Raw genomic sequence first — 19691 nt, 5'->3', positions numbered from 1 at the left:
TATAAATAGACTAAAATTTATACAAGACATGGTGATGATGCGCCCAGTTATCATAATGATATATTAATGCCCTGAATCAAGAATGATATCATATATCACTATCAATTTAAGCTGTGTAAAATATGATAAATGATCTTGTTAGTAAAAAAGCAACAAATAATATACAACTGTCATAAACTATATCAATATAGTCGTACAGTATTGCATAGATAATATTGCTATAAGAATGAATGAGATTATGATGTGGAAACAGCTGAATATATCTCTGTATATAATATTGTGATATAATAATCTCAAAATCATGCCCATATTTTTATTAATGACATATATTATGCGTGTCTATATCCGTTTGTATAGAACGCAACAAATAATAAAATAATAGTATGTGATAAATAATGTTGTTGTAGAAATGAGATGATTTGGTTTACATAAAATATTGAAACACCTAAGATAATATCTAATACGATAGATAAAATGCCATTAAACAATAAAACCAAATATATATAATATAGGAGGTTGTACGCATACGTATGTAAATGAAATGAACTAAAAATAATCCAAACTAAATAACATATAATATTTAGATTAAATGAGGATGGTAATACTATAAGGGGAGCTAATCTGGGTTATTGTGGAAATCTTGTTATGAGAACAAAATTTGAGGTATATGTATAAATATTAGATGTAAATAATATATAATACTAACAAAAGCTAGTATTAAATAATAATACAGTTCATCCAGAGGATCAACTAGATTAAGGATAGCAACGATAAACTGTGTTCTACATAATAATATATATCTGTATATATATATATTATATGTATATACTAATTAACAAAATAGAAATTTCGGAGGTTCTCCATTTATATCCACAACATATACTAAGCCAACTGGGATCGAACTTATGCGATTTGTAAATACTTCGTCATACAAAGCTAATAAATACCTAAAATATTTGTACATATATATTGTAGAAGTATATATTTGATTAATAATGTATAATAAGTAATTATATTTTATGAATCTAGTGATATTGGTAGATGGCCTAATTTAATGGAAGAATTTATGGCTCAATATCTGTAAGCACAACAAAATATTCTCTAAGCATCCTCTGATTGTAATTTTTTGCGTCCATTTGTATTACACACACGTAGTATCCTGTCTTCCATCTCCCGACTCTTGCTTAAATAATATTTTTACGCCTGCTGCATTAGTCGACAGTTTATTTTATTTCAACTATCATGGCTGCGAAAGCTATGTGAAGAGCACAAAACCTTAGAGACACTTTATACACGTCTGGACATTCGCTGAAATCTAAAAATCTCAACGCATGTGGCGCCATCTATTAGCTGAGCAAAATTTACACGTTTGCTATTTAGCATTTCCACGTTAACAGTAATTCTCCCAAGCTGAAGCATTGCAAGAGTTTTTTGTGTCTTGAGAGAGAATATAGAGAACCAAATGCAAAAGGTCTGCATTTCAAAAATGTGATATTCAGGTATATCAATTATTGATGTAATTTTTTAGCAGATCCTATCAAAAAAAAACGTTAAATATACTTATGACCCCATTGCACACAACTGCTATCTCTGCAACATACCGCTTTTTTCTTTTCAAGCAGCATCTGCTGCATTTCTTCTTTCGTGGGTATAGCCACGTGGTCATCAAAATATTCAAATTCGCTCAGTTTTGACCGTTTCATCATCTCTAGAACCATATCTGGATCAACGCCTTTAGCCCTTTGGCTTTTTTTCCATTCCTCCAAATCCGCTTCCATCACTGAAATGCGTTAGATAAATTAAATTTGACTAACTCGTTACATCTATATTGCTAAAAAAAGATTTACAGTACCTTTTTTCTCAGCTGCTCTTTCAAGTGGTTCTAAAATACCATCTTCTTCATCCCTATAGCCGTAATAAAATGCATCAATAGATTTATACAATTCCTTGTAATTTTTTTTTGTCTCCTGTTCACCTAAAGAAAACAGTTAATCTATGGTTATGCAAAAAAATTTACAGTGCTATTCTCCATAATTAGTTTTGTATTTAGAATTTCTCTGTTTTCAATCTAAAAAAAAAAAACTTTGTACTTGGAGGATAAAGATGGTGTATCAAAATGTATGGAAAACAATGTTATCAGCATGTGATCAATGCCATTTAAAAAACATTGGTGCCTTTACCTATCTGTAATTCTTTAAGGAATCAGGGCCGGCCGCAAAATTCATATCAGCACGTATATAATGCTCGGCCAGTTAAAAATTCAATTGCGGGAAAATGGCAAACTACGATCATCGAGAATGACAAAGTCTTCTGTACTTCAAAGTGCAAATCAGGTGTGTAGATAGTTTTTCACATATATTATCTCTTTTCGACTATCATCAGTTTTACACTTTATAAGAATACAAAACGTACTAGATTGAAGCAATTCTCTGACTCCAGGTAAATTTTTCGCGACACCAAAGTACAAATATCCTCCTGGCGCGCTTATTATGTCTTCATTATCAAAAACTTGATGCGTTTTCTGAAAGGGCGTTGTCAGTGAAGAGAGACAGGCGTGCATATAAATCAAGCTAATTGATTGTACCTGGTAATCTGGCCCTCCTAATTCCTTGATGCGACACTCCCAATGATATTTTTCTCGTATAAGTTTGTTTATCTGGTCGTTTATATCCTTAATTCTATACTCATCAAGGGCATCTAAGGAAATTGCCGATTTAGCACTATATATAAAAAATAATCGGCTAAAGCCAGATAAAGTCGCACGTATTTCAAATTTTATACCGCTTACCGTTCTGTATATTGGTTATATTTGTTGAAATTTCTCTCAATATCTGCGCTCGCCATTTTTCTGCTTCTTTCAAATTATTGACCAGTGAAGCAAGGTAAGGGCGCTTTTGCTTTTTTTTGTTCTCACCCTTCTGCTGCGCGATCCATCGGCTGAGGACTGACTGGGCCTTTTCTTCGTTACGCGCCATCCTTAGTTGTATAAGAGTTTCCAATAATGCACAAAAAAAAAAAGGCGATATAACTGTACAAATGAATTTCAGTTTTTTTAAATTTCCTCTCTCTTTTGTGTATTATATGTTCTCTCTATCTAAAGTATCGTTTAATCAGCTAAAAGTTGTAAAGTTCTATCATAGCTCTGCAAATAGGTGCAAGAAAGATGTAAAGTCGTCTTCGACTTATTCGTCTAGGTATTTTCCTGGACTGAGCACTTGTGCGACAGTAGCTTATGGAGGCAGATACAGCGTACGCTGTCGTTTACATGATTTTCGCGAAAGTGCACAACTTTAACTTTTTCTAAAGCTTCATGCTACTCCAAAAAATGCTACATTTTTGCAAGCAAGACATTTTTCGATTCATGAATATATATCGCATGACTTGATGAGAAAGAAGGGAATTAGTTTACCTCGTGGAGCGGTTGCTCGGTCGCCTAAGGAGGCCGTCGAAGTCGCGAAACAGCTCGGTACGCGCTGAAGGTCATTTTATGACGATATTTTTGTTTTGCTATATTTGATTAGCATAAAATGGTAAAATTTATGTCGGCTGGATCCAGAGAGCGGTTTTTGCCTAATTTTATGAGCACGTGCACGAAAAATTATAGGGGGTTCTGATTGGGTTGTCAAGGCGCAGATATTGGCTGGTGGGAGAGGAAAGGGCGTGTTTCAAAATGGGTTTCAAGGTGGTGTTCACATAGCGGATAGTCTTGAGGCAGTCGAAAGTATCAGCAAAGAGATGTTGGGTAGTAGGTTAATTACGAATCAGACGGGGGATGGAGGACGCCCGGTCGATGTCGTTTATGTCACAGAAAGGGTGTACATTCGCCGAGAGACGTATTTTGCTATTACTTTAGATCGTTCGACTTGTTCTCCGGTGGTTATGGTATCATCCAAAGGGGGTATGGATATTGAATCGTTGGCTAAGAAATATCCTAGTCAGATAAATCGCATTCCAATTTCTGTCGAAACAGGTATCAGCAGCGAACAATGTGAAACGATTGCTAGAGCTTTGGGGTTCGAAAAAAAGTTGAAACAAGTCGCCAAACAGATTAATTTGTTATACGACTTGTTCATAAAAGAGGACATGGTTTTATTTGAGGTCAATCCACTTGTAGAGACGTCATCTGGAGACATGATGTGTTTGGATGCCAAACTCAATTTTGATCCCAATGCGGCGTTTCGTCACCCAGAATGGGAAAATCAAAAAGACTGGAGACAAGAAGATCCTCGCGAACAATTGGCCGATAAGTACGGTTTAAATTACATTGGACTAAATGGGTCTATTGCATGCCTTGTCAATGGTGCTGGATTGGCTATGGCAACGATGGACATCATCAAGTTGTACGGAGGAGACCCGGCAAACTTTTTGGATGTGGGCGGAGGTGCTTCAGTGAAACAGATTTCGGAAGCTTTTAAGCTTTTGAACTCCGACCCGAAAGTGACCACAATTTTGGTTAACATCTTTGGTGGAATTTTGCGCTGCGATCATATCGCTATTGGGATCATCCAGTCTATGAAAGAGATTAAATTAGAAAAACCTGTCATTCTTCGTCTTCAGGGGACCAATGCTAGAAAAGCCAAAGAGATTCTGAATACGAGCGATCTTCGTATTATCGCTACGGAAGATTTGGATCAAGCCGCGTCCAGAGCCGTTAAAATTTCGAAGATAAAGCAAATAGCAGACGAGGCCTCTCTGAACGTCACATTCGAGCTTCCCATTTAATAAATTAGATGATATAGAATGAAGTTTCAAACTATGTCAATTATACCACAACAAAATTTTGTGCATGCTTGTTTTTCTTTTGTCGAACCCAGTTCCGATTAGATCGGGTGCGTTCATGTTTGTTTTCCAATTTTTTGTCTTCTTTGGCTCCGTGTTTGGCCTGGAGCGTTCGTGTTCACTTTTCCCTTCTAGGAAGGGAAGGGACAGCCAATTGGATTTTACCCGTTGTGGAGGGTTCGGTCTGGCGGCAATTTCACGCTCGGCTCGATGGCACCGGTGAATTCAGAATTGGCATCGCGAGGAGGTTATTTGGCATTGGCAGAAGAGCGATTTGGCGTTTTATGAAGACAAGGATTTTTGAGTTCCTCGTAACGTTAGCAAAAAAAAAAAAAATTAAGGCTAAAGAGAATTGAAAATATACATTTTGCGCCCTAGGATTTCTGCATCAGATCCACTTCTTTGCCGGTGGCATTTTTCCTCTGACGCTTTAGAATAGTTGCGAAGCTAGTCCGCCACGTTTATAGATTGCGATAGGTTACCAGAGTTTGATGGGCGAAAATTCAGAGAACGATTTAAACTCAGCGAACCAGCGAGGAAGTATAGGAGAGGAGGAGCTGGCCCAACGGAAGAAAAAAAGCAGGGGATGCGAGGATGAGTTGAAGGGGACGTTCAGGCCGAGCATAGGAAATAGTCGGTGCGCTGTAAATATAGGTAGAAGATATGCAAGAGTTAGTACGTGCGAGAGTGAAAAAAAATTAGCTGTTTGTGTTTGATTTCTAACGGACAAATTAGATTTAGATAAAAATACGCCTTTAACGCCTAAGGCGTCTGGGCCGTGTTTTACGCCCAATACGCATTTAACGCCTAAGACGTCTCGGCCGTGTTTTACGCCCCTTTCTTACGAGAAGAAGAGTGGATGCAAGTCTTGCCCGAGGCCGAGGGCGTTGAACATGGGGTATTCCATTTCGCACGCGAATATAGAGAGCCCGATGGTAGCAGGAAAGGTGGGTGTGGCTAGGCGTGGCGCAGCGGAGCGTGAGAAGGAGGTGGAGTTGCGATGCGATTTTAATTTTACGTGCGACAGAGGTGGTCGGGAGGGAGATGGGAAGGGTGACGTGGGTGATTGCAAGGAGAGCAGACGCCAGAGTTACATTCCGTCTAAGGTGAAGGTGAGTCGTGAAGAAGATGGTTTGAATAGGGAGAGCGAGAAGGTGGAATTGGAAGGAGAGGGGCAGAAGCAGCCGGTGATGAAAAGGTTGTCGTTTCGAAAGTATGCGAATACGTTATGTGAAGAGAGTTTTGGCAAGTTGACGTTTCAGAGTTTATTTAGTTCGTCGAAAACGTATATTGTGCCGGAATCGCTTGACTCGGAGGTGCCATTGAGAATGGACGAGATTGCGGCGTGGGTCATTTTCGGCCAGGAAGATCCGGCGGTTACAAAGGCGTTTATTTTTGCCTTTCCGCACTTTAAGTTTACGCCGAAGAGGTTGTTTGAGGTGATAAAGGGTTTGTACAAATGTCCTCCGGACATTTACTTGAACATGGCTTGCAAGCTTCCGGAGGCGCAGCAGCGAGTTGTGGAGTTTTTGGTGAATTGGGTGACGCTGTGCTCGAGGACGGATTTCGACGTCACGTCCAGTCGCAGCAAGGGCGATGAAGAGTACAAGGTTTCGTCGAAGCACTACGTGGAGTTTTTGACGTTGGTCAGGGACAGGGCGCGCGGCTCGGTGCAAAAGCAGCCGCCCGTGCAGGAGACGACATTTGGAGCGTATGGAGGTAGTTCCAAGAAGATGAGGTTAGACAGAGGGGTGCAGGAGGAGGGCGGTCGTCTCAGATCGGGATCGGTGATGAAGGCGGAGGTGGGGCAGCTCGAGCTGATCGCGTCTCAGCTGAGCGCGTACGAATTCGAGGTGTTTAAGGCGATTGCGCTGACGGAGTTGATTGACCAGAGTTGGAACGACGCGGATTCGGGCAAGGTGAGGGCGCCGACGGTGACCAAGTTCATCGAGCACACCAACAGAATTAGCTCACTGGTGACCGCGGAGGTGACGAAGGGCAAGACGGCCAGGCTCCAGGTCGAGCAGATAAAAAAGTACATTCACTTAGGGAAGTACATGCAGGTACTTGGAAACTTTAACGGCGTCATGGAGGTGTTAGCTGGGTTGATTTCGGGAGAGGTCCAAAAGTTGAGCAGTGCATGGAAGTTGCTCAAGTCCAAGCACGAGACGTCGATGAAAAAGTTAGAAGAGTTGATGGCGCCTCACCGAAACTATGGCAGTTACAGAGCGAAGGTTGGAAGGGTCAAGATGATTTATCCAGTTATACCATGTCTGCAGATCCACCTATCCGACGTTGCCAGGCTGATGAATGGCACGGAGAATGTGGGAGATAAGCTCATTCTTAGCAAGGTGATCAACCTTGGGAAAATTTTGGTTCAGCTGCAGACTTGGCAAAGTCAACCAAATAAGTACCGATATCGTGTAGACATTGAGCAGCTGCTGAAGAAGCTGGTCGAATGCGACCGCGAGCGGGGTGCATCGGGTAAGAACTAAATCTCCAAGGCAATCGACTACAGTAGACCACGAGGGATGTAAAAGCGCGCGAACATGCATGTTGTGCTGTATATGTATATTATATATATACGCTATATTATTATTATTATTATTACATATAACATCACCATTGCTTACAATTTGCTGTTGTTGTATACACTAACTACGTTATTATTTATTATTACGTACAAAGTTGCCATATACAACGTTATCGTATCTGTTGCTACTTATTATTTCATACTTATCACTATTTGTCGCACAGTCGTATAGGCTGCATTATTAAGGCGTGTACCATATTATTATCATTTTGTTGTATACACTATGTTATTGCACAATACTACATTGTCGCTGCTGTATATACACACTATATCATGACCGAGCATTTGCCGCTCGGATTGTTTCAGCGCAAGTCCTTTATTATGCACGTTTTGTCTTCGACGAGCGAGAGGTGTGAACACAGTTGGTACAGGTTGCCTTCTCCGTGATAGTGAAATCCGCCTTGGTTGCAAGACTGCATGACCTTCAGTCCCTGATCCGACAGATGGAACGCGGCGAAGGGCGGGTCGCTGGTCGGCGCCACAACAATCGCCAACGCGCCCGCGAACAGCATCTGATAGGAATACTGAGTGTGCATGTCCACACTGGAGAGGAAGCACGGCTGGGTGGGGTGCGTGTGAATCCATCCCATGGTGAGGAGCTGGTGTTTCGTCTGATAGTTGAACACTTCGAATTCGTCTATCGTGGTACACGTGTCGCTCGTTCCCATTTGTTTGGGGAGGATGATGTGTGTTATTTGGTATTGATGCTGACTCTCAACGAACGCGCCGGCGAGCAGTCCGCACGTTTCTATGTTTCTGGATGTGTTTGAGACGGCCAAGTCCATAAAACTGAAGATGGCATGCTTGTTCAAATTGATGGTCAAGAAAGATGAGGTTGTTCCGTTTTTCAGAAAATTGTGGTCGGTGAATCCGTTAAACGCGAGCGGCCCCACGCGGTTGCTCGGCGAGGACAGCAACCTGGGAGCCGGGGAATCGAGCAGCTGAGGGTGCAGGGGTGCTCGGCTCAGCAGAACCACCGCACTCTTTGTATCTGGCGGTTGCGAGGTTTCGACCGGAGCTCGTACCGCTTTGGACGGAGGCATCGGTCGATGCGGAGACGCCATGAGATGACCCTGCTTGTCGTGGGTGATGGATGCGAACTTTTGACTCGGCGCCGCATTCGCTTCTTCCGCAGGTAGAGACTTGACTTTTTCACAACCACCACTTCGCTTCGTGTCGCGTTCAGAGTAAGAAGCCAATCTCCCACTCCACTTCGAACGCTCGACCCCTGACGAATGGACCTCCGAGACCGCGGGCTTGCACACGGGACTGTCAGGTAACGACCTTCCCATCGGGGCCCCCTCGGCCGACTGAACCCCCTCGACGGAAGAGCGCTTCAGCGCCCGAGCGGAAAACGATCGATACGACTCGGCAGAGCGTGGCGCTTCTCCCCCCCTCGTCATGAAAGCAACGAGGCAGCTCAGTCCAAATTCATCGTCGGCACGGCGCAGCTCCTCGTCAATCGGTACAAAAACGGTCGAGCTCTTTGCACAGCTTTGTGTATTGGAAGTAGCCGTTGACTTATTTTTTTGACGTGAACAATTAGGTACAGCGGAAGCGTCAGTTTTGTTTCGCGCGGAAGTGTCGATAAGTGGCCCACCGTTTTCTGCGCGCGAGTCTCGTTTCTGCACCACCGTTGCTTCCCTCCTCGCGTCGTCTTCGTCACGCGAGCGGCCATCCAATTTCACCGGCCCCCTTTCGACTTCTTGAGTCTGCCTCGACAGCTCTTCTTCTAAGCGTAACTTCGCGTATCTCGCTTGCAACAAGTTCACCTCTTCCGAACAGGCCGTCTCTGCCTCGTCTTCCGCGTGAATTAATTCATTCAATCCCACCTCGTCATTGTACTTGTCTAACCAAGACAGCGCCTCAACCCCGTGTTTCCGCGTGTCCTTCGCAGCGGCTTCCAAGCACGCTTCCCCTGACGAATCGACCCGCTGCTTCCCTTTCTTCATTGTCACTTTCATCCTGATGTCTCACTTTATCTGAACTTAAGATGTCAAAGTATTCTCACACAAACTACAGCTAACTTCGAAGCATTTCTAACCGATGTATACTGTCGGCGCACTCTCTATCTTCCACGTGTGCAACCATCTGCGTATACTCTGCTCATCGCAAGAGCCCAAAAAAATTAACAAACGCCAAACATTCTATTTTATTTTAACCATACATTTGTGTGAGGCGAGCGGCATCCACAGCCATCTCTCTGCCTCATCACGCACCTTTCTCTCTCCGGTAGCGCGATGCAACGGGCTCCATCGGATTCCTCTCCAAAAAAAAAAACCGCTGCGCTCGGCCCCCGCATCCACGCCCTCGAGGGCGCGTGAAGAGGAAGAAGGGGGTGTCCAAGCCGCGGAACGATGGCCACGCGCTGTGGACATCTCTCCTTCTCGACCGCTACACAAGTCGATCATCCTTTGACTTTTTGCCTGCGAACTCGCAGCGAATTATTGATGACCGGATACTCTTGCTATGCCCGTGTATACTACAGCTTCTGTCACCAGTGAAGGCTTCAGGCGAGGAGGCAGTCTGAAGCCAAACACGAATGACAGGTGAGACATGTCATCTACAAATACATATGGGCAATGTGGAAGAATGGCATCTTCCAGAATGACCATTCCGTCACTTTCCAATCCGCACTCTTCAAAAATCTGTGCGCTTATTTGTTCTGAGATGCTCCCCTTTTTATCTCGGGCGCACTTTGACGCGAGGCACAGCACAGGAACGAAATCTCCAAGAGGATGATCCGAAAACCAATTTATTCTGCTTTCGTACCTTAGACACTCGACGCCTGACAAATGCCTTTCAAATACGGGACGAATAGATTGGCTTGCACGACAAGCAATATGATGGTAGATGTAGTCCTAACAACCTAATTGTTAGCGAACACAACCTACATGTAGAGCGGCGAATAAATGCGACGTATCAGTAGGTACCGCAAATATGGATCCGCCAAACGGTGATTGAAGGGAAATTAAGCAATGCACACGGTTTCGAATCTCCGGTTTCGCGTACAAAGCAGCCATCAAATCAAGCGCACCTGTCAAACACGAGCGTTAATTTTTTTTTTGGATACCATAGAAAACTGCGGCATACCTTTGCTGTGTCCCAACAGCACCAGTTTTTTTTCACATTTTTCGCAGATTAGCGATAGCTGCTCGGCCAAAAAGCGCCCGTTGTCTACGACGGGCTTCGAAGTATTCAGGGAGGTTATCTTCATGATACAGGGTCAGAAATCGTGCACGCAGATGCATGTATGCACGCGCGATTTGTACCCTTTCTCCGGTCATGCCGCAGCGTATTAAGCTATCTAACAAGCCCTTGTAAGTGTACTTGAAGAAGTGACTCCACAGGCCGCCAACAAATACGACATGATATTGGCTTGCTTGCAGTGGAGATATTAGCTTTCCTGAAACAATGTTTAGTTTTCTTGGTATTTTCTGACGTTTTAAGAGAGTCACAGGAATACCTTTTCCGGCGTGGTTGAGCGAGGCGCAGAACGTGTCGGTCAAATTTCTAGCGCAGGTTAGAATTCTTATGTGAGATATTTTTGGCTAGGTTTTTCGTACAATGAGTTGTTATTTGGCTTTTGTCTGTGCATCCATCCTACGTGTTTTGAATCTTCAGAGCAGCATGCACTTCTAACTAATCTAGTTAACCAGGTTGCCATGGCTCTGTTCGAGAGGTAAGGGGCGCTTTTTTCGGCGAGATGGTTATCTTAGAATTGTATGTCGCTTTTGCAAGCGCTCATATTATGGCGGCTGTGAAAAAAAAAAAAAATTGCGATGTACATGCGTTACATTGATGTGTTGCAGTTTTTTTGCGAAGAGAGCGCGTTTAACAGAGACTGAGTATGAAAGGCTGGTCCGCGGAATTGGACCGTGAGATAAGTCACATTGAAGACTTGTTTTTGCTATCTCGGTATGGCGAAGCTTTATATTATGGCGATAGGTTTCTTTTGCGTTTGAAGGCTGAGTTTGGATCGAACTTGTTGATTCCAAAAATTGGCGATCGAAATTCTTTGCTACCAGACATGGAAGAAGTTCGGCAGGCGCCGGATTCGACAGAAGAGGCAAACCGTCGTCTTCTAAAACTCAGCATACGCATTGTTGTGGTGATGATTCAGTGTCTCTACAGCTTGGGACGCGCGATGGACGTTTTCCCGTTTGTTGCTCAGCTGTACGGCGATCAGTACCAGCTCTATGATTTTTCGGTCTTGCTCGTGCTCATTCATCTGAAAATCCACGAAAAAGATTTGAAATGCGCAAAAAAAATGTGTACGGCGGCTTTTGGGATTGCTCATAGGGTTTTGGCTTCGTCCGACGTATTAGCGAGTTCACGTGACCCTCAAGTGTTGGAAGTGGATCCAGCGGATTATGCAGAGTTGGTGGAGCTTACGCTATTTCATGTGCTCTCTCCTTTAGGCGATTTTGAGGGCGCGCGTGCGTTGCTAGATCTTTCCGTACTCGACGAGTCCTCGAAGCGCGAGATAGGAGAGCGGCTGAAGCACAGCACATTGAAAAGCGATCAACGTGACGGTTATGCAAAAAATACGATTTTCGAAGTTAATCGATTATCTTTGATGGGCAAGATTTTTCTATTGTGTCACTCGATCAAGGTCAGGTGCCGTTCGCTCACGACTAGCAGATGGGTAGCGGCTTTGGCTATCACATTGGTACTGTTGATAGTTGGTATCTGGCGCCGAAGATGGAGACTTCAAATCAAGAGTGCGTTAAGGCGTTTTAGACGCCTATCAAATTCAAAATTTTATAACGGTTAAACGGTTATTTTTTTTGGATCAAGGATTTTAGGGATGCTTTATAGTTTCTCCCGGTATAGAAGCGGCTGCGTGAGATGGAGCGCGTAGCAGCGTTTGCGAGGAGGTAACGCGGATAGCGGGTTATTTTGCGAGGGTAGGATGAATTGCGCGTGCCGGGTCGGGTGAGGTTGATTTTTCGCGTGAATTTGAGAGCGCTGTCGGAGGTTATAACTTATAATTTCGAGCAATGTGTTGCAAAGAGACGGGTGAAACTTCCAGAATTTTTGAGGCGTAAGCATCAACGCATACTGAGTGTCGTCGGAATTGGTGTTTGAACCTTTCTGGAGAGTGTTTAGCGTACAAATTTACGGATTCTCAGGGGAAGACAAAGTTGATTAGGGAGAGCGCAGTTTGGAGATAATTTACCGGATAATTATTGACGATTGGAGATGAGTTCTTGTACGGGGAAACTTTTGGCAGCTCTTGCTGCTTAACGATTTTAAAAAATACCGTTAAATAAATTATCTAGAATCTGTTCGCAGGTGTTTATTAGGGATAATTTATCCTATTTTTTGGTTTAGAGAGTGATGTGAGTGAAAAGTTTCCGGTTGAGATGAGTCAAAACGATGTGGAGTTGAATTTTTTTTGGAACATCTCAGTTCTATTAAGTATTTTCGGGTAACAGATTTTTGTCATTCAGAGTTGGTAGTTATTTCATTTAAGGCTGCGAACTGTGGAAAAAGGGTCAGACGCTTGGAGCAGCATCACGGTTAATACGTGGGAATTGATGGCACAAATTGAATCAGATTTTGATTTGGAGTTGTCGAATCTATGGAGTCAACCATTTGACGATGGCTTTCTCCTGACTAAATACGCGGTTGACGCCTACAACAGATGGATAGAAGCGGACTCAGGTGGTTATTTCGAAGAGTACTCGACTACCTGTTTTTTTGGAGGTGAATCGTCGGTTGGAAAGGAGTACCGTTTTAGTGATTTTTTCGCCGACAATTCGTTTTTGCAGGGCTCTGCATGGCTTTCGCCAGACGATTCGGAAAGCCGTTGGGAGATGAGTTTTTACGGCTACCAAGGTGGCGATTCGGGCATAGATTCGACTCAGGTATCCACAAAACTTGAGGCGTTGGCCGATGACATTTCGTCAGTGAACAAAGTTTCCACGGTTGCGTACGATTATGGAGATGAACTCGAACCGCCGGAACCGGTTTACCAGAGCGATGCAGAAAGGAGGATGACAAAAAAGAGATCGTGGCAGTGCAGGAAGCTCGAGTCGAGCGTGGAAGAATCTGAAATGAACGACGATTCTGTTTTTCATGTTTGGACGGATGATTCCGAGCGCACAAAAAAGCGCACGAATAATGGGGAAGAAGTGTGCGCATCTAATCTACATGTGCGGCTATTAGAGGGTAAAAGAAAGCCATGCGTTGATAGAGAGCCGAATTCTTTGATTTCATCTATCTCTAAGCAAAATTCGATCGTCATTCAAGTTCTTGAAGATATGGGTTTAACTTCTTATTTTTCCACGAAGACGCAGTCTGTGCTTCGTTGATTTTTTTCGATCCTTTGCTAGATTAATGGTGCATAAAACTCGCAACGTAATTTCGACCGTTAACCAAGTCTTGCAGGGGTCTTTTTTCCGTCAGGAATGCGCGATGTAAAAATTAAAAATAAAAAAAATTTTTTGGCATGTTTATTGGTGGTTTCTCGAGAACAAGGAATCCAAGCGACAGTGCCCTGGGCGAACCGCCGGCTCTTCTTCCGCTCTCAGTGCATTGCCTTGGAGAGGCGGTTCTCCTTGAGAAGGCGCATTGCGCGCGTATGTACCGTTTACATACACAGTGGAGCTGATATGCGCGAAGCCACGCGCTTCACTCAAACCCGAACACTTCCAGTTCGGTGCAGCGGAACAGCCTTGGGCCATCTCCGTTGAGAGGCCTGTTTTGAAACGTTTCGCAGGCCTCGCTACTGCCCATGCCGTTGGCGCAGACGCACAGGCCAAACCCATCTCTGGCGAGGATAGAAAAATTAATACTGACGGCGTGTGCACACACACGACGCATGTGTATAGAACAAACGTACTGTCCGGCGCCCATAGAGAACAGCTCTTCTTGGGCAATTAGGAATATATTATTGGATTTTGGTTGCCAGCCGTATTTTTCTCTGTCCGGAATTAACTGGAACAGGAAGCATTCCTCCGTGCCGATGTGTTCGTGTTGCTTGGTCATTCGCCACAGACAAGACATGAAGAATCCGAATACCTTAAGAAACAGAGTTAGTGGCGTCTATTTTTGGGGTTGAAACTTTTTTTGACGTACTCGATCTTGAGCCGACTTGACGAGGAGGACTGTTGGCGCCCAATCCTCAGTGACCTTGTACATTTTTTTAAGGCTCAACTCAGGTTTTCCACTCTCACCGAATAAAAGCACCGGGTCCTTAATTCTGTGCCTGTTTGGTATCCAGGAGTAGATCAGCCTCCAGTAGCTATCGTCAATGATTTTACTCGAGAAGTTCAGCTTCGGTTGATAGGAGAGTTGCGGTGACTTGGTGATTTTTGACAAATCCGAGAACTCGCACCTTTTCATGGCTTTGATGGTGCTCCAATTGAGGATGCTCGACTTGATCTTGAATTTCCACGCCAACTTGAATATTTCACAAGGGAGCTTGGTCTGCTGGATTTGGTCCTTGATGGTTTTCAGAAAGTCCTCTTTCTTGCAGCATTTGAGGAGTTGGTCCTGGAACCTGTATAACAACGCGAGACCGAACCTGAACAGCATTTGGATGCCTTGGTGGAGGTACGCGTCAAACAGCCTGATCACGACGTAGTAGGGCATGATATCAACGAAGAGGTGGTTGATCCACGTTCCGGCGAATTCGTACGCGTGAATTTTAAGTGTCTTGGTCATGTCTGCATCGGGCGTGTGAGCAAGGCGCATTTTCGATACATGTGGCTTTTAGAAACAGGAGAGGGGTTTACGATACGTACAGGTATAGAGTTTCGGAAGGAATCTCTTGATCAAGTAACTGAAAAAGGAGAGCGTGTTGGGCGTCGAAAAATACTTTTGGGGTGTTTTCAGAATGTTTAGAGAGGTAAACGCGGCTTCTTCCTTAGTTTGATATTGCAAGAGTATGCATAGGATGTCTGGAATTTGCGGTGCGTGGATCTCGTGGTAGTACTGCATTAGACAAATCAGTAGAACGCACACCATCGACTTGATCTCTTCTGTCAGAGAAAGGTGATATTCGAATTTCAAAGAGACAGAACCAAAAAGAGGCGGGTAGTCAACCGATTCTGGCACCTGACGATTGCTGAACGTTTGTTCAATGAGGTCTTTGTAGGATTCGTTTATCGTCTTTTTCTCGATGCTACCCTGGGAAGAAATGGCCATGTTCAGCCAGACCTGTCCTCGGAGAGAGTCTGGCACGCCATAGTATCTGATGAGCTTTTTTATTTTTTTATTTTTTACACTGAGAGAGTTCAATGACCTCAAGTCGAAGTCGTTCCATTTCTGCAGGTTCGCGCTGGTTGCATACAGACCGCCCTGATTCTTTCTATAGGTGAGGTCAGTAGAAGACTGTGCTTCATAGCTTGTCGAATCTCGTTAGCACGTGACGAAAGACAAAATGCACATGTACACACACGTACTCAAGGGCCGATAAGTCTTGCGTCGGATTTGCGTGATGCATGGAATAGAGTAGGCGACGCAGAGCCGGTTTTTTTGCGAGAGCCAAAAAAGGTGCAGCCTTGCATACAGTGATTTGTTTTTGCCCGGGGGTCTGCCCTAATTCTGGATAGGTGGGTGAAAGACTGCGTTGTTCACCGCAAAGAAGAAAATAGACTAAAATATAACCTCAAAAAAAAACTAGTTTTTGCGGCGCGTCGTTGCATTATTACAAAGTATGTGTGTCGCTTTTGATAGACGCGAAATCGAACAAAACAGGCGACGTTATTGTATGTCCCCCTTGATTTTCGACGCATTTGTCATTTATTTTTGCATTTTTCTTTAAGTTATCGCGCAAAATGGACGCTCTGCTCCAAGAAGTAGCAGAAGAGCTGGACGTCCTGCCATCTACCATTCAGAACATTCTGGACAAAAAATCGCTCAAATGGGTCTTCATAGGTGGAAAGGGTGGAGTAGGCAAGACGACTTGCTCTAGCACCATCGCCGTTTTGCTCAGCCGAGTTCGAGAAAGCGTCTTGATCATATCCACAGACCCCGCACACAACCTGAGTGATGCCTTTGGACAGCAGTTTACGGGAAAGCCCACTCTGGTCAAAGGTTTCGAAAACTTGTTTGCTATGGTATGTGTCAAATTAACCCGCTTTTTTTTTTCGGGGAAAAAAATACTCGCCCGTTCTAAGCTGCAGACTTTGACAGGAAATCGACCCCACGTTCGAAGAAGATACGGTTCCGGATGTCTTGAAGCAAGACTCCAGCATGCTGAACACGCTAAAAGACCTGATTCTCTCGCTTCCCGGAATAGATGAGGCCATGAGCTTCGCCGAAGTCATGAGGTACGCGCGCAGTCCGCCGAAAGAAGACGATACGTACGCGACGGATAACTCACACATGAAATGTTTAGACAAGTCCAAAAGCTACAATTCGACGTGGTGGTCTTCGATACGGCTCCAACGGGACACACTTTGAGATTGCTGAGCTTTCCTGCTACGATGGATAAGGCGCTGTCCCAAATGGCAAACATGAAACATAAATTCTCCAACGTGTTCAACCAATTCTCCTCCATGTTCAGAGGGAACCAAAACGCAGAACAAATGGAAGAAAAGCTAGAATCAACGAGACACATCATAGAAGAAGTCCACAAACAGTTCAAGAATTCAGACCTTACAACTTTTGTGTGTGTCTGCATCCCGGAATTTCTATCTTTGTATGAAACCGAGCGCCTCGTCCAAGAGCTCATCAAGTTCGAAATGGATGTTTGCAACATCATCATTAATCAAGTATTGTTTTCAGAAAAAGGTACGATTTTACCCCCCTCCTCTCTCAACGCCCCTTTGCACTCACAAATCTTTTGTAAACGCACAGAGACGGGCTGCAAGCTTTGCGAGGCGCGAACAAAAATGCAGGCCAAGTATATAAATCAGATAGAGGCGCTGTACCAAGATTTTCACGTCATCAAATTGCCTCTGCTAAAGGGTGAAATTCGAGGTGTGAATGGAGAGTACGGGCTCATCAACTTTGGAAATTACATGCTCCACCCTTACGAGGACGAATGGAATTTAAAGAACAATGTTGTAGAGCAATAATACATTTGCTCTAAAAATAAACATTCACCCTCGCGAATATGTGTGCGTATTTTTCTATAAACACAGCTCGTGTACGCGTCAATAATTCGAGGACTTCGCGCATGCGAATTCCTAGCTAGCCGAGAACTGTTGTGAGGAAATCGGGAAAGACGCATGCTTTTGCAATTCTCTCTGAAGATCGAAATGAAAAAAATTTTTTTTTGTATTGGGCTGAACCCAGTCGAACTGATATTGCGAATCAGAGTAAAAAGCAGTACATAAATGTGAGTGTTATTAATGGAAGAAAATACTATAAACGATTGTAGCGTACCTCCGTGTGCCGGAAGTTCGACACAAGCGGTACCTCTTCCCATCCCGTATGCTTTCACTCTTAGCCAAAGGTTTCTAAAAGAATGCTCTCGTCTGTTAACTACCTTGCCTTCTTTTTAGCGATGCCTGTAAAAACCCACTAACTTCTACGGAAATCATACAAAATACCCATGCGCCAGTGACAAGTTTAGATCCAGATGTATTTACCTATTATCTAAGCTTGTCAAGAGCTAACTTTCAGTCGATCATGTCTGAGTCCGTACCTTCAACCGAAGGCTCTTTGGCGAAAATTATTGATGCCTCATTCGAGTCTTCAAAAATTTTTTCGACGCTTCCATTATTCAGGGAAATTACGATCAGTCCCCTATCCAAAAGGAACAAGGCGATCTTGGAACTACTGCAAACTGAACAAAAATACATCCTGAGTCTGCTCACCATGGATGCGATCTACCGAAGACCCATTCTGGAAGCGTCGAAAAGAAACTTGATTCAAATTTCAGAAAGCTTGATAAACAGAATTTTTTCTGTCCACCTGGACAATATTGTTCACGTGAACTTCATGCTGCTTCAGGGATTCGTAGAACGTATTAACAATTGGAGCGAAGTGCAGACACTGGGCGATCTCTTGTTGAATCTGGTGCCATTTTTGAAGACATACGTTTCGTACATGAGCAGTTACGACATAACGGTGAAAATTCTGGAAGATGTTGAAAACAAGACAATATTGAAGAGGTTTTTCGAAAATCGGTATGGGCCTCCTATTCTTGACTTGCGCTCTTACTTGATCATGCCGGTTCAGCGCATCCCTAGGTATCGACTGATGCTCAATGAGCTGATAAAACACACGCCAGAGGATCACCAGGACTACCCGGACCTGACCCGCGCTCTTTCTGAAATCAACACTGTCGCAAACCTGATAGACGAGGCGGTAGCGTTCCAAGAGAAGAGAGACAAGTTGCTGAAGATCCAGGCACTGTTAGAGGGAGAAAAGATTCAAATCTTTGAAGCGGGCCGCGTTCTTTTGGAGGAGGGCGAGCTACTAAAGGTATGCAGGAAAGACCAACAAAAGCGCTATTTTTGGCTGTTCAGCGACATACTGGTCTACGCAAAGCAAGTTTTCAAGGGGAGGTATTCTAGGGCGCGCAAATTCTATCTGAACAAGATGCTGACCAGGGATATAAAAGATGATAAATCTGTGTACAAGAATGCATTTAGAATAGAATCCGAAAAAAAATCATTCGTTGTATTGGCTCAAAATGAAGAAACGAAAAAGAGGTGGATGGACGCCTTCTCGATGGCAATTTCAAAATCAAAAAGTTCTGCTGAGACAATAAAAGACAAAGACTCAATGCGCTCTAACCTAATTGCGCCTGTATGGATTCCAGATCACGAAGCTCTAACATGCGCCAACTGCGGCGTCAAGTTTACGATCATAGAAAGAAGACACCACTGCAGGCGGTGTGGCAATGTAGTTTGCACTTCCTGCAGCAACCGAAAAATGTATTTGCCTGGACAAGGTGTAAAGAGAGTATGCAACACTTGCCACGAAAAGCCTATCGATAAGAGATATTCTATCGATCCCTAAAAAAGAGTATTTGATCCTAACAGCATTGCAGCGGGCTATACACGCACTTTTAGTGCTGAATCGAAAATTTCAGAAAACTTGTACCAAGAACATACACTTTGAGGTCGTTCAACCAATTTGTGTCACGAAGGAGAACATGAACGCATAACTTCGCGCTTTTTGTACCCGCCTCATCTCAGTTTTAAAGCAACGCCCGGCAGCCAAGGTTGCTTGGTGGACGAAGAGCAGATCGAATTCAGTTCTCGGAATTCTCTTATATGGAGGAGAAGGGAGTACGCGGTAGCGCCGGAAATTCGGGTGTTCGCGCGGACCACGAACTGCGTAGGTATCAGCATAAGAAAATTGTGCCGGACAATATTGAAAAAAGAGTGGTTCTTTCTTGACACAAAAT

At 43.9% G+C, this 19691-nt stretch overlaps 7 protein-coding genes across 9 annotated transcripts; 4 read left to right on the top strand and 3 right to left on the bottom strand.

Moving 5' to 3' along the window:
- Positions 1 to 1093: 1093 nt before the first annotated feature.
- Positions 1094 to 2975, bottom strand: LOC126329928 (pre-mRNA-splicing factor ISY1 homolog). The gene is made up of 6 exons (XM_049996235.1): positions 2789 to 2975; positions 2585 to 2697; positions 2413 to 2521; positions 1853 to 1975; positions 1602 to 1780; positions 1094 to 1534 (listed from the first exon to the last, which is right to left on the bottom strand). The coding sequence occupies exons 1-6, from the start codon at positions 2973 to 2975 to the stop codon at positions 1505 to 1507; spliced, it is 741 nt and encodes a 246-aa protein (XP_049852192.1). The 3' UTR covers positions 1094 to 1504.
- An 8-nt stretch (positions 2976 to 2983) lies between these two features.
- LOC126329919 (succinate--CoA ligase [ADP-forming] subunit beta, mitochondrial-like) lies at positions 2984 to 4778 on the top strand. Of its 2 annotated transcripts, XM_049996225.1 has the most exons (4): positions 2984 to 3030; positions 3122 to 3249; positions 3307 to 3466; positions 3605 to 4762. In XM_049996225.1, exons 3-4 carry the CDS (start codon positions 3385 to 3387, stop codon positions 4720 to 4722), a joined length of 1200 nt encoding a protein of 399 aa, XP_049852182.1. In that variant the 5' UTR covers positions 2984 to 3030; positions 3122 to 3249; positions 3307 to 3384; the 3' UTR covers positions 4723 to 4762. The 2 variants fall into 2 exon arrangements, with proteins under 2 accessions (XP_049852182.1, XP_049852181.1); XM_049996224.1 differs by lacking the exon at positions 2984 to 3030 and having other exon boundaries at positions 3061 to 3249; positions 3605 to 4778.
- Positions 4779 to 5149: 371 nt separating this feature from the next.
- On the top strand, positions 5150 to 7367 carry LOC126329922 (ras guanine nucleotide exchange factor A-like). Its single transcript, XM_049996228.1, has 2 exons — positions 5150 to 5454; positions 5515 to 7367. The coding sequence occupies exons 1-2, from the start codon at positions 5271 to 5273 to the stop codon at positions 7272 to 7274; spliced, it is 1944 nt and encodes a 647-aa protein (XP_049852185.1). The 5' UTR covers positions 5150 to 5270; the 3' UTR covers positions 7275 to 7367.
- Positions 7368 to 7420: 53 nt separating this feature from the next.
- On the bottom strand, positions 7421 to 10233 carry LOC126329923 (STAM-binding protein-like). Its single transcript, XM_049996229.1, has 2 exons — positions 10145 to 10233; positions 7421 to 9898 (listed from the first exon to the last, which is right to left on the bottom strand). Exon 2 carries the CDS (start codon positions 9334 to 9336, stop codon positions 7675 to 7677), a length of 1662 nt encoding a protein of 553 aa, XP_049852186.1. The 5' UTR covers positions 9337 to 9898; positions 10145 to 10233; the 3' UTR covers positions 7421 to 7674.
- Positions 10234 to 13804: 3571 nt separating this feature from the next.
- Positions 13805 to 15105, bottom strand: LOC126329926 (GTPase-activating protein skywalker-like). The gene is made up of 3 exons (XM_049996231.1): positions 14459 to 15105; positions 14223 to 14401; positions 13805 to 14150 (listed from the first exon to the last, which is right to left on the bottom strand). The coding sequence occupies exons 1-3, from the start codon at positions 15074 to 15076 to the stop codon at positions 14012 to 14014; spliced, it is 936 nt and encodes a 311-aa protein (XP_049852188.1). The 5' UTR covers positions 15077 to 15105; the 3' UTR covers positions 13805 to 14011.
- Positions 15106 to 16142: 1037 nt separating this feature from the next.
- LOC126329921 (ATPase ASNA1 homolog) lies at positions 16143 to 17445 on the top strand. The gene is made up of 4 exons (XM_049996227.1): positions 16143 to 16443; positions 16520 to 16656; positions 16725 to 17119; positions 17186 to 17445. The coding sequence occupies exons 1-4, from the start codon at positions 16162 to 16164 to the stop codon at positions 17404 to 17406; spliced, it is 1035 nt and encodes a 344-aa protein (XP_049852184.1). The 5' UTR covers positions 16143 to 16161; the 3' UTR covers positions 17407 to 17445.
- Positions 17446 to 17624: 179 nt separating this feature from the next.
- Positions 17625 to 19690, top strand: LOC126329927 (FYVE, RhoGEF and PH domain-containing protein 6-like). Of its 2 annotated transcripts, XM_049996233.1 has the most exons (2): positions 17625 to 17762; positions 17836 to 19690. In XM_049996233.1, the coding sequence occupies exons 1-2, from the start codon at positions 17683 to 17685 to the stop codon at positions 19298 to 19300; spliced, it is 1545 nt and encodes a 514-aa protein (XP_049852190.1). In that variant the 5' UTR covers positions 17625 to 17682; the 3' UTR covers positions 19301 to 19690. The 2 variants fall into 2 exon arrangements, with proteins under 2 accessions (XP_049852190.1, XP_049852189.1); XM_049996232.1 differs by having other exon boundaries at positions 17658 to 19626.
- The last annotated feature ends 1 nt before the right edge of the window (position 19691 follows it).

Source organism: Schistocerca gregaria, unplaced genomic scaffold, assembly GCF_023897955.1.
Source record: "Schistocerca gregaria isolate iqSchGreg1 unplaced genomic scaffold, iqSchGreg1.2 ptg001227l, whole genome shotgun sequence".
NCBI classification, from domain to species: Eukaryota; Metazoa; Arthropoda; class Insecta; order Orthoptera; family Acrididae; genus Schistocerca; species Schistocerca gregaria.
Note: the sequence above shows the minus strand (reverse complement) of the source record. Positions and strands in the feature narration are given on the sequence as shown.

What these genes read in the sequence shown, in the direction of transcription:
- LOC126329922 (XM_049996228.1), top strand. Translation starts at nt 5,271, where the DNA reads ATGGGCGAAAATTCAGAGAACGATTTAAACTCAGCGAACCAGCGAGGA. An exon ending in TAGAAGATATGCAAGAGTTA is followed by an intron (nt 5,455 to 5,514) that starts GTACGTGCGAGA and finishes CGGACAAATTAG; the next exon opens with ATTTAGATAAAAATACGCCT.
- LOC126329919 (XM_049996224.1), top strand. Translation starts at nt 3,082, where the DNA reads ATGTTCTCTCTATCTAAAGTATCGTTTAATCAGCTAAAAGTTGTAAAG. An exon ending in CTTATGGAGGCAGATACAGC is followed by an intron (nt 3,250 to 3,306) that starts GTACGCTGTCGT and finishes CTTTTTCTAAAG; the next exon opens with CTTCATGCTACTCCAAAAAA. An exon ending in CGAAGTCGCGAAACAGCTCG is followed by an intron (nt 3,467 to 3,604) that starts GTACGCGCTGAA and finishes GAAAAATTATAG; the next exon opens with GGGGTTCTGATTGGGTTGTC.
- LOC126329926 (XM_049996231.1), bottom strand. Translation starts at nt 15,076, where the DNA reads ATGCGCCTTGCTCACACGCCCGATGCAGACATGACCAAGACACTTAAA. An exon ending in TCAAGTCGGCTCAAGATCGA is followed by an intron (nt 14,402 to 14,458) that starts GTACGTCAAAAA and finishes CTGTTTCTTAAG; the next exon opens with GTATTCGGATTCTTCATGTC. An exon ending in TTCTCTATGGGCGCCGGACA is followed by an intron (nt 14,151 to 14,222) that starts GTACGTTTGTTC and finishes TATCCTCGCCAG; the next exon opens with AGATGGGTTTGGCCTGTGCG.
- LOC126329928 (XM_049996235.1), bottom strand. Translation starts at nt 2,975, where the DNA reads ATGGCGCGTAACGAAGAAAAGGCCCAGTCAGTCCTCAGCCGATGGATC. An exon ending in AAGAGCAGCTGAGAAAAAAG is followed by an intron (nt 1,781 to 1,852) that starts GTACTGTAAATC and finishes AACGCATTTCAG; the next exon opens with TGATGGAAGCGGATTTGGAG. An exon ending in TGCTTGAAAAGAAAAAAGCG is followed by an intron (nt 1,535 to 1,601) that starts GTATGTTGCAGA and finishes TTTTTTTGATAG; the next exon opens with GATCTGCTAAAAAATTACAT.
- LOC126329923 (XM_049996229.1), bottom strand. Translation starts at nt 9,336, where the DNA reads ATGAAAGTGACAATGAAGAAAGGGAAGCAGCGGGTCGATTCGTCAGGG.
- LOC126329927 (XM_049996233.1), top strand. Translation starts at nt 17,683, where the DNA reads ATGGAAGAAAATACTATAAACGATTGTAGCGTACCTCCGTGTGCCGGA. An exon ending in GCGGTACCTCTTCCCATCCC is followed by an intron (nt 17,763 to 17,835) that starts GTATGCTTTCAC and finishes CCTTCTTTTTAG; the next exon opens with CGATGCCTGTAAAAACCCAC.
- LOC126329921 (XM_049996227.1), top strand. Translation starts at nt 16,162, where the DNA reads ATGGACGCTCTGCTCCAAGAAGTAGCAGAAGAGCTGGACGTCCTGCCA. An exon ending in TCGAAAACTTGTTTGCTATG is followed by an intron (nt 16,444 to 16,519) that starts GTATGTGTCAAA and finishes AGACTTTGACAG; the next exon opens with GAAATCGACCCCACGTTCGA. An exon ending in AGTATTGTTTTCAGAAAAAG is followed by an intron (nt 17,120 to 17,185) that starts GTACGATTTTAC and finishes GTAAACGCACAG; the next exon opens with AGACGGGCTGCAAGCTTTGC.